Source organism: Perognathus longimembris, chromosome 2 (genome assembly GCF_023159225.1).
Source record: "Perognathus longimembris pacificus isolate PPM17 chromosome 2, ASM2315922v1, whole genome shotgun sequence".
NCBI lineage: Eukaryota > Metazoa > Chordata > Mammalia > Rodentia > Heteromyidae > Perognathus > Perognathus longimembris.
The window spans coordinates 19,865,233-19,877,832 of NC_063162.1; the positions used below are offsets into that span (position 1 = coordinate 19,865,233).

Genomic DNA, 12,600 nt, shown 5'->3' on the forward strand with positions numbered 1-12,600 from the left:
TATGGACCTGGGCACTGGCCTCACTCAGAGAGCATGTTAGAATTGCAGAATCCAGGGCGCCTCCACCCTCTAGACCTGCTGAGAAGAAAGCTGCTGGTGTGTGTGTGTGTGTGTGTGTGTGTGTGTGTGTGTGTGTGTGTGTGTGTGTCCTGGAACTTGAACTTAGGGCCTAGGCACTGTCCCTGAGCTTTTGTGCTCAAGGCTAGTGCTCTACCACTTGAGCATCAGCTCCACTTCCTGCTTTTTGGTGGTTAATTGGAGATAAAAGTCTCATGGACTTTCCTGCCCAGGATAGCTTCTAACCTCCATCCTCAGATCTTAGCCTCCTAAGCAGCTAGGATGACAGGCACAACCACCTGTGCCCAGCTGAAAGCTGCATCTTAATGAGTACCCCCAGGCGATACTCAGGTACATGATACTGATAGAAGCTTTCCTTTCAAGTGTCTACAATTATATATTTTTTCACCCTACCAATTCTATGGTGATTTCTGACACCAATAGAGAAATGCTCTCCAAAGCACCCACTAGCTTTTTCTTTTTCTTTCCTACCCAATTATCCAGGGTCCTTTGTAACTGTATGTCTTTACAAGACCCAATAGAATCTCTTATTTGCTGAAGGTTGGAAGAAGGAGAAAGTGAAGTCATGGACCATTTTTAAGTAAATGCAAATTAACTCAGTTATCAATCATCCTGACAAATGCACCAGAACGTGACTCGAAATCATATTTAAAGGGTGAGGTTGGGCTGTGGAGTCAAAAGAGCTTTTTTCAGAATCTGATGAAAGCTATGGACAAGTTTCTAGAAAATTCTATACAAGCCCACATATACTGTCTTCAAATAGCATCAGAGTCTCATAAGTAACCCTGTGCTACCCTCGCCCTATCAATGCTGCCCACACCATGTCCTCATTAATGTACTTATTACAAATACCAGACGCAGAAGGATTGAGTTACTGGATGTCGCTACACATTGCCATTCTGCAAGGCACTTGGGGGCAAAGCTGCTTGAAGCCTTACCTGGATCAACATGAAGGGCTGGCTTCTTGGCTTTTCCAATCTAAATGCTCAGGCCCGAACTCGTGTTTGTTCTTTCAGGAGACCTGAAGACCATGTCGGCAAAAGGCAAAGCCGCATCTGCAGGTGGGTAAGCACGGGAGACATGCAGTGACAGACAGATCTGAGGTTGTGGTTAATAGACAGATGTTGACCCCTGGCCAGGAGCAAGTGCCCACAGGAGCCAGCAGCTCTGGTTCCCTACCATCCCAGAATGGAGCAGGGCACATTGTAAGAAACCAGAGGGCAGGCTGAGGGCCAGAGGCAGCCACTGAAGGAGCTAGCCCAGGGAACAGTGCTTCACAGACCCCGCTGCCCATAATCTGAAGCCACTGTGGGCTCTGAGGCCCAGGGCCTCCCATCAAAGCAGGAGCAACACAGCAGGGCTTCTATGGGTCTCTACAGAACCTTCTACACAGCCTAAGATGACATTGAACCACACATGCTCCACCTTCTGCCCTTCCCTCCCTTCCTCCCTGACTTGTGGTAACAGCACCCCAAGTCTACCACTCTTTCTTGTTGTTTTGTTTTGTTTGTTTGTGCAGAACTGAAAACCAAACTTTGGGCCTTGCACTTGCCAGACCAGTGCAATTCCACTGAGCTTAGTCCCCAACTCCATACCACCCTTTTTCTTCTGAACCCGTGCTTTGTGCTTATGAGATACCTCTTAGACTCTAGGCACTGTGGGAACCACAGAAGAGGGAAACTACATCAAGTGAGGGTTAGACCTAATCCGAAGCAGGGCAGTGTGTAGATAGATGGATACTCAAAATAATAAAGATTTCCAAACCTCCCAACAAGTGCCATATCCTCCACTGTTTCATTCAACAACTGGTTTTCATTTATTTGTTTGTTTGTTTGATTTTGTGCCAGTACTGGGGCTTGAACTCAAAGCCTTATGCTCTTGCTTGGCTTTGTTGCTCAAGGCTGGTGTTCTGCCAGTTCCAGCTTTTTTCTAGTTAGAGATTAGCAGTCCTTTGGATTTGTCAGCCTGGGCTGGCTTGGAATCACGATCCTCCGATCTCATCCTCCTTGAGTGGCTAGGGTGACAGACACCAGCACCCAGCCAAATTCAACCACCAGGTGATGAAATAGGTCATCTTTCAACTCCATTCTATATTTTTAAAAATCAGTAAGGTTAGGTGACCTTGTCCGAGACACAAAGCTGGAGCCCAGGATTGTCAACTTCTGCCGCTCACCAGGCCACAGCCCTGAGTTCCCAGAGCTGCGCGAGATCTTGCAAATCCCTGCTCCTTAGTCACTCAGGCCCACAGGAAGTGACCGAAAGCCAGCGAGGATTTGGAAGGAAAAAAGGCAGGGACCTTCTGTCTCACCTTACCTGTTTCTTCCACAGAAATCCACGGCTACGACCGTGGCGGTGGTGGCAGTGGAGGTGGCGGTGGGGGGGCGTGGGGGGGCGCGCCCGCCTGGTGCCCCTGTGGAAATTGCTGTACCTGGTGGAAATGGCTGCTGGGCCTGCTGCTGACCTGGCTGCTGCTCCTGGGGCTGCTGTTCGGCCTCATCGCTCTGGGTAGGTAACGCCAATCGATCGTCCTGCCCTCCGCCTCTCCAGGGGGATGGGCAGGCTGCAAAGAATGGTCGGAGCATCAGGGCCAAGGGGTCTGAGTTCACTAGCACAAGCCCTGTGCTCCTGTAGACCCCGGAAGCTGAGCCCCAGGAGGCCCCTGGCCAATGTCACAGGGCTGCCGCTGGGGTGCTAGGACCCTAAGACAGCCCCCGATGCCACATCGTACTTGCCACAGCTGTGGCAGCCTGCTGTGTGAACGTGGCTACCCTTAACCACAAAGCTAGGTCTTCTGGTCACCTTGCTGCTGTTGCCTTTTCCTAGCACTATGTCACCTTCCCCGTCATCTCTTACTGCAGGGGGAGGGAGGGGAAGCTGTGTCAGCCAGCTAAAATGATGCACCTACTGTCCAGCCAGCTTTCTTTAAGGCTCCAGGAGAGTGTTAAGCTAATCCCACTGGGCACCAATGGCTCGTGCCTGTAATCCTAGCTCCTCAGGAGGCTCAGGTTGTGAGGATTGTGATTCAAAGCCAGCCCAGTCAGGAAAGTCAGGAGACTCTTATCTTTAACTAATCAGCAAAATGCCAGAAGTGAAGATACGACTCAAGTAGTAGGGCCTAGCCTTGAACACAATGGCTCAGAGACAGGGCTCGGACCCTGAGTTCAAGCCCCAGGACCAGCACCAAAAAAAAAAAAAAAAAAGAGAGAGAGAGAAAGAAGAAGTAGAAGAACCCACATATTGGGGCTGGGAATATGGCCTAGTGGCAAGAGTGCTCGCCTCGTATATATGAAGCCCTGGGTTCGATTCCCCAGCACTACATATATAGAAAACGGCCAGAAGTGGTGCTGTGGCTCAAGTGGCAGAGTGCTAGCCTTGAGCAAAAAATAAAAAATAAAAAAAGCCAGGGATAGTGCTCAGGCCCTGAGTTCAAGGCCCAGCCAGGACTGGCAAAAAAAAAAAAAAAAACCCACATATTGGCCACACAGATGGTCTCTGCGTGAGTATTCCAGCAAGATGTGACCAGAGGCATGAAGATGGCCCTAGACGCGGAACCCCATGGCCGGCTTTCCACAAGGAGCATCTGCAAGGTTCAGGGTCTTGCTGACTGCATGCATCTGTCTGTTGCAGCTGAGGAGGTGAGGAAGCTGAAGGCTCGCGTGGATGAGCTGGAGAAGATCAGAAGTAACGTGCTGTATTTTGAGGAAAAGGTAGAAAGAAGCAGCAAGGATCGCCTCCAGGGTGTGGCGCCTGGCACAGGAGACAGCAAAGCGGGGCTCGATGGCCTCAACCAGGAGGCACTGTGGCTGTTCGTGAGGAACAAGCTAATGATGGAACAGGAAAATGGTAAGAGGATAATGGAAGCCAGGCAAGCTTGCCCACAGCCATCTGCTGCTGTGTGGGGATGCTGTGGGTACCTCCCTCTCTCCTCCTCCCATCTTCTCTTCCATTGCCCTGAAAGGCAGGAAAACCAGGACTAGGATCCCATTTCACTACTAGGGAAACTGAGTCCTAAAGGGGAGAATTGCTCAGGATCATGGAACAGCTCTGTGTAGAATCTGATTCCTAGTGCTAGCTTCCATATCCTCCTGCAAGCTGTAACCGGCTCTAATGTGTGTAAGGTTCATGCAAGTTGTCATACTGACTCAGGATTTTCTTTCTCCTGTAGGAAACCTCCGAGGAAGTCCTGGCCCCAAAGGTACTGTGGAGATCTGAGTCCTTTCCTGGTCTCTTTCCTGCAGCTGGATGTGGGGGCTCTGGGCTAAATGGGAAACTCCTTCTTTCCTTCCTTCCTTCCTTCCTTCCTTCCTTCCTTCCTTCCTTCCTTCCTTCCTTCCTTCCTTCCTTCCTTCCTTCTTCCCTCCCTCCCTCCCTCCCTCCCTTCCTTCCTCTCTTTCTCTCTCTGCCTTCCTTTCTTTTTTCTCCTTCTTTCACTCTTTTCCCTCCCTCCCTCCCTCCCTCCATCCCACCCTTCTTCCCTCCCTCCCTCCCTCCCTCCCTCCCTCCCTCTCTCCCTTCCTTCCTTCCTTCCTTCCTTCCTTCCTTCCTTCCTTCCTTCCTTCCTTCCTTCCTTCCTTCCTTCCTTCCTTCCTTATTTCTTCTTTCATTTTTGTTGGTGGGGAGGCTTGAACGCAGCCTGAGCACTGTCCCTGAGCTTTTCTGCTCAAAGCTAGCACTCTACCACTTTGAGCCATAGGTCTACTTTTGCTTTTCTGGTGGTTAATTGGACATAAGACTTTGCTGCTGGAGCTGGCTTTGAACCATGATCCTCAGGTCTTAGCCTCTCAAGTAGTTATCATTACAGACACAAACCACCGGCGCCCAGCTTTTCTCTCTTTCTGTTTTGTCCAAATGGAAGAGAGAGAAGCTGAACGATGTTATTGTCTACTGGGGAGCTGAGAATTGGCTTTAGAGGTTCTTAGCAGGGGAAGGGACAAGGGGAGGCCCGATGACATGCCCAAGTACCATAGAGAGGAGAGGATGCTCTTGGCATATGGTCCACATGTTCTCACATGGCTCTGGGTTCTCACCCATCTCACCGTTTTGATGTCTTTCTGGTTTTAGGTGACATGGGAAGTCAAGGTCCTAAAGGTAAGTATTCTGTAGACATTTGGGGCAGGCCAGCTTCTGTGTATGGAAGATTTATCGGAGGATTCTGGGCCCAGTCCCAAGCGTCTGATTCAGCAGGGGTGGATGGGGTCAGGAATCTCAAGTCCTGGTCCCCCCAGGTGACTCTGTGACCAGGACTGCCCACTCCATACTGAGACTCATGATTGTCAATAACAAGGTCACCCCTGTCCCCAGCTCCACCTGGCTTTCCAAGACACCCTAGGGCAGAAGCCAGGATCCCGCCACTTGACAGTCCTCCAGTTAAACTCTCTTCATTCCTTTCATGATTCCCTGACCACCCTCCTCATCCTTACACATACATCTGAGTTGCTGCCCCAAGCCCCTTTCTTCCAAGGCTCCAGCCTGAAGCCCACACCCCTCCCTCCCTGGCTGGGGGGAGGGGGGAGGACTTAGGGTTCCAGTGCTCTACAACCTGCAGGTGAAATACAAGATTCTCAATTATATTTGAGTTGCAGATAAGCAGCACATTAAGTTTGCTCCTGTGAATTTTTTAGGATATATTTGAACTAAAATACACACATCTATATTTGTGGTATATCTGCAAACCCACTGAGAGTGGATATGTGTAGTTTTATTTGCTCACCTGGGCAGCCCTACCTGAATCCCATGGGCTCCCATAGGGAACTGAGCCAGGTCCTCTGGCTGACATCTCTCTTACCTCTGTTCACGCAGGAGACCGAGGGCCCCCTGGGGTTATAGGTATGTAATCCCCCTGCTGCTGGTGTGGGGCTGCTGCTTGTGGAGGATCTAGTTGCTGAGGTCTTCTCCTGTATCTGCAGGTAACCCTGGGCCCCTGGGCCACCCTGGTCCTGAAGGACCAAAGGGACAAAAAGGAAGCCTAGGTAAGAAGCAGACTTTTCCATTCATTTATTCTCTTGTGGAGTTATTCAAGAAGCATTTAACACTTGCTATGTGCCAAGCCCTGTTTCAGGAGACCAAGTCAGAGAAGCAAAGAAGCTGGGGGCTCCACCCCACGGTCATGGAGCTCACATTTGGTGACAGAGCATGACAGTTACATGAAACATGTAGGAGGTGGGGGAGGGGATACGAGACAGGAAAGGCAGCCAGGTGGACATTGGGAGTCACTGTTCACAGGGGTTAAACAGGAAATCAGGGAGCAAGGACTTGAACAGAGACAGCAGCCACCTAAGACTCCAAAGGCAAGTTCAAGGAGGAAGCTGGAACCTGGAGAGGCTACAGAGATGGCCAAGGGAAGGAGGTCACTTGTGGGACCTCAAGGTCACCCTAAGAATGTCAGCTTTCACTGGGAGAGAGATGAGAAGCCATTACAGCTTGGTGGGATGTGATCAATTTCCATTTTCAAAAGGTCACCTTGGCTTCTGGGCTGAGCTGAGATTGCAGGGGCTAAGGAAGAGACTCCAGGCCAGGGTTCTGCCTGCAGTAAGAGGCCACACGTGGAGTCCTTGGCTCCAGCAAGAGACCTCAACTGCAATTGCCTATTCCTGTCTTCAGGAGATCCCGGCGTGGAAGGACCCATGGGCCAGAGAGGGCGAGAAGGCCCCATGGGACCTCGAGGTGAACCAGGGCCTCCTGGATTTGGTGAGAAAGGAGACCGAGGTAAGAGGCAACTCTTTTACCAAGAAAGTTGATTCCTTCCCTCCATTCCTTCCTTTCTTCTTTCCTTCCTTCCTTCTTTCCTTCTCCTCTTTCTTCCTTTCATCTGCTGACCTCCCTTCCTCACTAATACTGTGTGCTTGCTTACCTTCAGCTGGGATCCATCTAGGCCCTATGGAGACACAATTAACAATGGTGTCTGGGTACAGGCCCAGGGCTGTGGAACAGGCTGCAAGCCTTGGGCCTTGAGAAAGGCTTCTAAAGAAATAGTCTTTCCATAGTGCAGTAAGGCCAAGGTGGAGACCAAAGGGCAGGCAGGGTGGTGGAGTGGCATGGGAGGATATGGGCTTTGCAGAACCCTTGCAAAGTTGTCCCTCCTCCATTTCTCCTCAGGTGCTGCTGGTGATGTGGGTCCTCAGGGCCCTCCTGGTGTTCCAGGTTCTGTGGGCCCCAAAGGTATGTCAAGTGCCCAGGATGGAATCCAAGCCTACCAGAGAGGAAATCTCAGGAATGGATCCCAGAGTAGCAGACCTTGGGGTGGCGGACAACACTAGCCTGCTGCTTCATGCCTAGGCAGAACCAAGTGTCCTCCAGGGTATCTCCCCCACAAAAGAATCCCTAAGATCCAAGGCTGCAGCTATCATTGTGGCCCCAGAGTGGAGTGAGGACCCCATTTCCATCTCTGTTCTGTGGCCACATTGTGTGGACCCTGTGGGTGGGTGATCACACAGGAAATCTTAAGCGAGACCACTTTCTCCTCCAACTGGGGCCCAGAGACACACATTGAAGGTCACAGGTCTGCACAATGGATGGACTCCTTCTCACAGTGTGATGCCATCTGGTCACCACCCCAGTCCTGACCAGAACATCTTCCTCTGGTCAGAAAAGAGCAAGGGTCTCCTACCCCCACCCAGCTGTAGCCCATCCATAGAGGACACTGCACTGGGACCGCTGCTGGCCCTCAGATGTGGGGTCTTGGCAAGTACCCACACCATCACTGACTCACGCAACCCTCACCTGGCAGTGAACTCCCTACCTGCTCTTCGCCCTGGGCTCCGGTGTCCCTGGCCTGTACCTAACCTCTACTGACTGTCTTGTCTTTCTTCTCAGGTTCCAGTGGCTCTCCTGGCCCACAGGGTCCTCCGGGTCAGTGTGCTGCTTCTTATAAATGGGTGCCCTTTCTGGTGCTTGTTAAAAGGAGAGCCAAGTATTTTCAAAGCAAGAGAAGCCATGTTTATAAAGATGGCTTCCTAGAGACACAAAATTAACCCCCACGATGAATCTCCTGTGGTTGGATTTGGGTGGTCCTGTCCAGTGGGGGGGGGGGGTGTTACATGGGCCTGAAACCCTCCAGCAACTTCAGTAATAGGAAGTTTCCATCTTGCTCTTACCTGAGCAAGCACCTGCTTCATCTCAAAATTCTGGACAAAACTCTTGTCCTGCTACTGTCAGGATCTTGAGTCACAGCTCATGTCTCTTCTGGGGTTCTATCATATACTTTAAAGCCAGAGCCTGGTGATTGACAGGAACAAGGAACCTGGACAAGGATCATATAGCAGTATCATGGGAGACAGGAAAAGCAGCCCTTGACTTTTACTCTAGGGTGTGTGTGTGTGTGTGTGTGTGTGTGTGTTCCTGTGTGATGATGTGCATGCAACTGTGTGTCTACACCTGTGTGGTGAATGTGTGTGCACAAGTGTACTTGTGTGTCTATCGCTTGGGAGATGGGACATTGATCCACCCATGTTTTCCTCTACTGGGCAGGCTCTGTAGGTCCCCAAGGGCTTCGAGGTGAAGTGGGGCTCCCTGGGATCAAAGGTGAGCTAAGGGGAGGGCCTGGGAGGGAGGGACTGTCACACCGCTAGGTCTAAGGGGAGGAGGCTGGAGGAGGGGAGGACACGATGAGCATGTAGCTAGTAAGTGTAATGGGGGGGGGTGGTGGTGGGAGTGAGTTCAGATGGAGAGGATGCTGCCTGCCTCAGAGGCACACACTGACCCTTTCTGATCACCCGCTGCAAGGCTCCTTACAGCAAAATGTCTGCTTCCTTTTCAGGTGACAAAGGGCTTATGGGACCATCAGGACCCAAAGGTATGCTGTTGCCACTGTTGTTCAGTTCCCAGCACAGGTTCCCCTGTCTTAGGCACCCAGAGGCCATCCCTGATGCAGGGTCTGAGGACACATATTACTCTAGTTCTAGGGCCCTGAGATTAAGAGGGAGCTGAGAGCTCACTCTAGTCTCTTGAGGAAACTGAGGCACAATGAGGAAACAAAGTACCAACATCACATGATCATCGTGGATGGACCTCAGAGTGCACCTTCTGAGGTGTCTGTCCTCTGGTCTGGTTCTCCTTGTGCCCAGGACACCCCACATGTGCCATGCCAGGGGCTGGGGACCTGTCTGTGGATGGGATTTGCCCCGCAAGAGATGGAATAAGCTCCTGGAGCTTCGTCAATGTCGGGTCTTGCCAGCATCTTGCCACTCAGGCACCTCTATTATTTGGGGGAGATTGTTTCCCTTGCTACCAAATGATAGTACCTTACCTCTCCTGTGTCTGTTTTAGGGGACCAGGGTGAGAAAGGACCTCGCGGCCTCACAGGTCAGTGCTTCCCATTCATGGCTTTTTAAAAAATACACCCATCCCTGGAAGTGGGGAACATATGCTAAGATAAGACAGAACTTCTGTTTCAAGGCCTTCAAGGAAAGCCAGGAACTGGAAGCTCACACCTATGATTTTAGCTACTCAGGAGGCTGAGATCTGAGGATCACAGTTCAAAGCCAGCCCAGGAAGACAATTCCAAGAGAGTCTCATCTCAAATTAACCAGCCAAAAGGAAAGCTAGACGTTGAAGAATGCTCAGGTAGCAGAGCACCAACCTTGAGAGGAAAAAAAAAGTTAAGAGCAAGTGAATTCAAGCCCCAATACTGATACACAAAAAGAATGAAAGAACGAAAGGAAGGAAGGAAGGAAGGAAGGAAGGAAGGAAGGAAGGAAGGAAGGAAGGAAGGAAGGAAGAAAGAAAGAAAGAAAGAGAGAAAGAAAGAAAGGAAGAAAGACCTTCAAGAAATGTGTCTAGACAAAGCACACAGAAGTTAAAGTAGAGGCGTGAATGGGAGCGAAGAAAGCATCAGCACACAGTCTAAACCATTAGAATCAGAAAGAGCAGTTTATGCTCTTTAGGGAAATCAAGTCGGGAAAATTAATCAGCAATTTCCAAACAGAAAGCTCACACCACAGCACCCGCTCAGCCACTTCCTGCAAACTGACATAATTTAAAAGGAACCTGAGAGTAATAATACTTGGATGGTCAGCTTTCTGTTTCCAAGGAAACTAACTGTATTCATACACATTCATGCACACGCTCCTTCAGATCACATGCGGTCCCTGGGTCAGTCTACACCTGCTGCCTGGGAACAGGGGTGGGGGGGTAGGGGTGGGGGGGTGGAGGGAGGTGTCAGGTGGCTTTGGCCTTCAAACCAAACAGCAGGGCTGGGGATATAGCCTAGTGGCAAGAGTGCCTGCCTCGGATACACGAGGCCCTAGGTTCGATTCCCCAGCACCACATATACAGAAAACCGCCAGAAGCAGCGCTGTGGCTCAAGTGGCAGAGTGCTAGCCTTGAGCGGGAAGAAGCCAGGGACAGTGCTCAGGCCCTGAGTCCAAGGCCCAGGACTGGAAAAAAAAAAAAAAAAAAAAAAAAAACAGCAATGATCTCTTCCTGCTCCTCTGGGTAGAATGGGGTGCAGGTTAGGGTTAGAGAGATGAGTGCATGCTACCACGATCAAAGCCCACATAGCTCTGACTCTGGTCCTGGGGCTTTTGCAGGCGAGCCAGGCGTGAGAGGATTGCCTGGGGCTGTGGGTGAGCCTGGAGCCAAAGGAGCAGTGGGTAAGTAGCTCCATGGAGCAAATGCAGTGGTTCTGCCCATTGGGATGGCCCTGAACAAGCCCCTTTTGTAGAGCTGCCTCCTCTGCACTGTCCCCCGCCCAGCCCTGAACTAGTCTTCCTACAGGCCAGTCCTGGGCTGGCCATTGCTCCTGGGGCTCATGAGCTGCAGCTCTTGTAGGGGTTCTTGCTGTTCTGGGTCAGGCTTGGCCAGGCACTGGCCAGCCACTCTGGCTTCCCCCTGCCTGCTGAGGACAGAAAACAGTTGAGGTCTTTTGAGCCCCCCCAAGCTGCCACCCTTTGGGGAAAACTTCACCGAGATGCCAGTCAGCCAGGCATGGGGTCCTTTACGTCCCAAAGGGGGCTTAAGCCCCTCTCATTCATCTAACCAACTATTAGTAAGCACTGAGTGTGTGCAGGATGAATAAAGATGCCAGGCAAGGAAGACACTTAGCCCTTCAAGGGGAGACAAGGCTCGTGAAAGGGGGCATGATCGGTACCAAAGGCTGTGAGGATATGGTTGAGGGAGAAATTTCTTCCCAAGGGAGAAGGGTAGCATGTCGGATAGTCCTAAAATCTTAGGGCAATTTTTAGTACAACCAGCTTGGATAAGTGTCCATGCAGAGAGGGCAATGTGAGTAAAACACAGAGGTGAGAAGGAGCCATGATTGCATAAGGACCCTCCCTCCCTTGGATAGAAGTTCGTATGGTGCCTAGGGCACAGAAGACAGAACCTGGAGGGCCTTGACTGCCCAGTTCTCAAGCAAATAAGTCAGATGCTCAGGGACATCCGAGCTCTAATGGCGATGCAGAGGCCTGGGCTGTTCTCTGCCATCAAATGGACCACTGCTGGCTCAGGGGAAGGGGCGAGGAGAGGGCTGGGTCCAGAGGTGTCACCATAAAAGGGTCTCTCCTGAAGTTGATGGCCACGGGAAGGGCACCATGGGCTCCCCACCTGGGATGGGAGGCCGTGTGCTCCAAGGCTATTGAGGAGTAGAGGGAGTTACCTAAATTTCCCCTAGAGTAACTGATGGACGTTGCTTTTCTGCTTTCCCAGGCCCCGCTGGCCTCAACGGACAGCAAGGCCCAAGAGGTTGGTTACTGCTCTGCTACCTGCATGCTCACTACCTGCCCTAGCCTCCTACTCCTGTCCTACCCGTGTCCCTGCACGCAGCCCCAAACCCCTCCATTATGTCAGAAGGGCAGATGAGGCTACTTCCTCCACCTGTCCACCCGCCAGCAAGTTACAGGCTCAGAAGGGACGGCAGATCAGGTGTTCTCATCATTCATCCTCTCTCCAGGTGAACAAGGTCTGAAAGGGATACCTGGGACCCGTGGTCCTCCAGGACCTTCTGGAGACCCAGGAAAGCCAGGTAACAGGGCAGGAAGATACAGGCAAAGCCCTCTTGCAGGTGTGGTTCTTAAGGAGTGGCCCTCCTCTCTTCAACTCTTGTCCCTTGTCTCTTACTTTTGGCAGGTCTCACAGGACCCCAGGGACCTCAGGGTGAGTCATCAGGTTACTCCTAGCTGCCCCCTCCCACTTCTTCCAAGGACAGGCCCTTAGCCAGCACTTCTGTCACTTAACACTGCTGTCTCCTCCCTGAACCTCCCAGCAAACACAGACTCACTGTGAGTCTCAGAAGCACCTTAAGAAGGAATATAGACAGAACAATCTACAATGCCATTCTGGTAGCAATGAGGTCAAATTAGATGCAGATTCTGCCTATCTTTGCTCTGTCTCCCTCTGGGGCAGGAATGCCAGCTAACAGACCCACACCACCCATGGGGGCCAATGCTGGCCAGGAATCCTGTTAAGTCAATAAAGACCCATGCTCCTCTGCTGGCAAGGAGAAAGTGAGCACCCCTTCATTCTCATCCTGTGTGGGCCAGCCTCTGTGTGAAAGCCCATCTTGCACTATCGATCTGGGCCTGAGAA

General features: G+C 51.4%; 1 protein-coding gene across 1 annotated transcript in view; it reads left to right on the forward strand.

The window, feature by feature from the left end:
- The window catches only part of Col17a1 (collagen type XVII alpha 1 chain), a 50,927-nt gene that overhangs the window by 21,953 nt on the left and 16,374 nt on the right, over window positions 1-12,600 (forward strand). Inside the window, exons 16-32 of the mRNA XM_048338308.1 lie at window positions 1,095-1,139; window positions 2,407-2,583; window positions 3,706-3,921; window positions 4,244-4,273; window positions 5,140-5,166; window positions 5,878-5,904; window positions 5,985-6,047; window positions 6,679-6,783; window positions 7,174-7,236; window positions 7,891-7,926; window positions 8,545-8,598; window positions 8,834-8,869; window positions 9,343-9,378; window positions 10,605-10,667; window positions 11,722-11,757; window positions 11,966-12,037; window positions 12,142-12,168. Coding sequence (XP_048194265.1) covers window positions 1,095-1,139; window positions 2,407-2,583; window positions 3,706-3,921; window positions 4,244-4,273; window positions 5,140-5,166; window positions 5,878-5,904; window positions 5,985-6,047; window positions 6,679-6,783; window positions 7,174-7,236; window positions 7,891-7,926; window positions 8,545-8,598; window positions 8,834-8,869; window positions 9,343-9,378; window positions 10,605-10,667; window positions 11,722-11,757; window positions 11,966-12,037; window positions 12,142-12,168 — 1,113 coding nt within the window. The remainder of the gene's footprint in view (window positions 1-1,094; window positions 1,140-2,406; window positions 2,584-3,705; window positions 3,922-4,243; window positions 4,274-5,139; window positions 5,167-5,877; window positions 5,905-5,984; window positions 6,048-6,678; window positions 6,784-7,173; window positions 7,237-7,890; window positions 7,927-8,544; window positions 8,599-8,833; window positions 8,870-9,342; window positions 9,379-10,604; window positions 10,668-11,721; window positions 11,758-11,965; window positions 12,038-12,141; window positions 12,169-12,600) is intronic.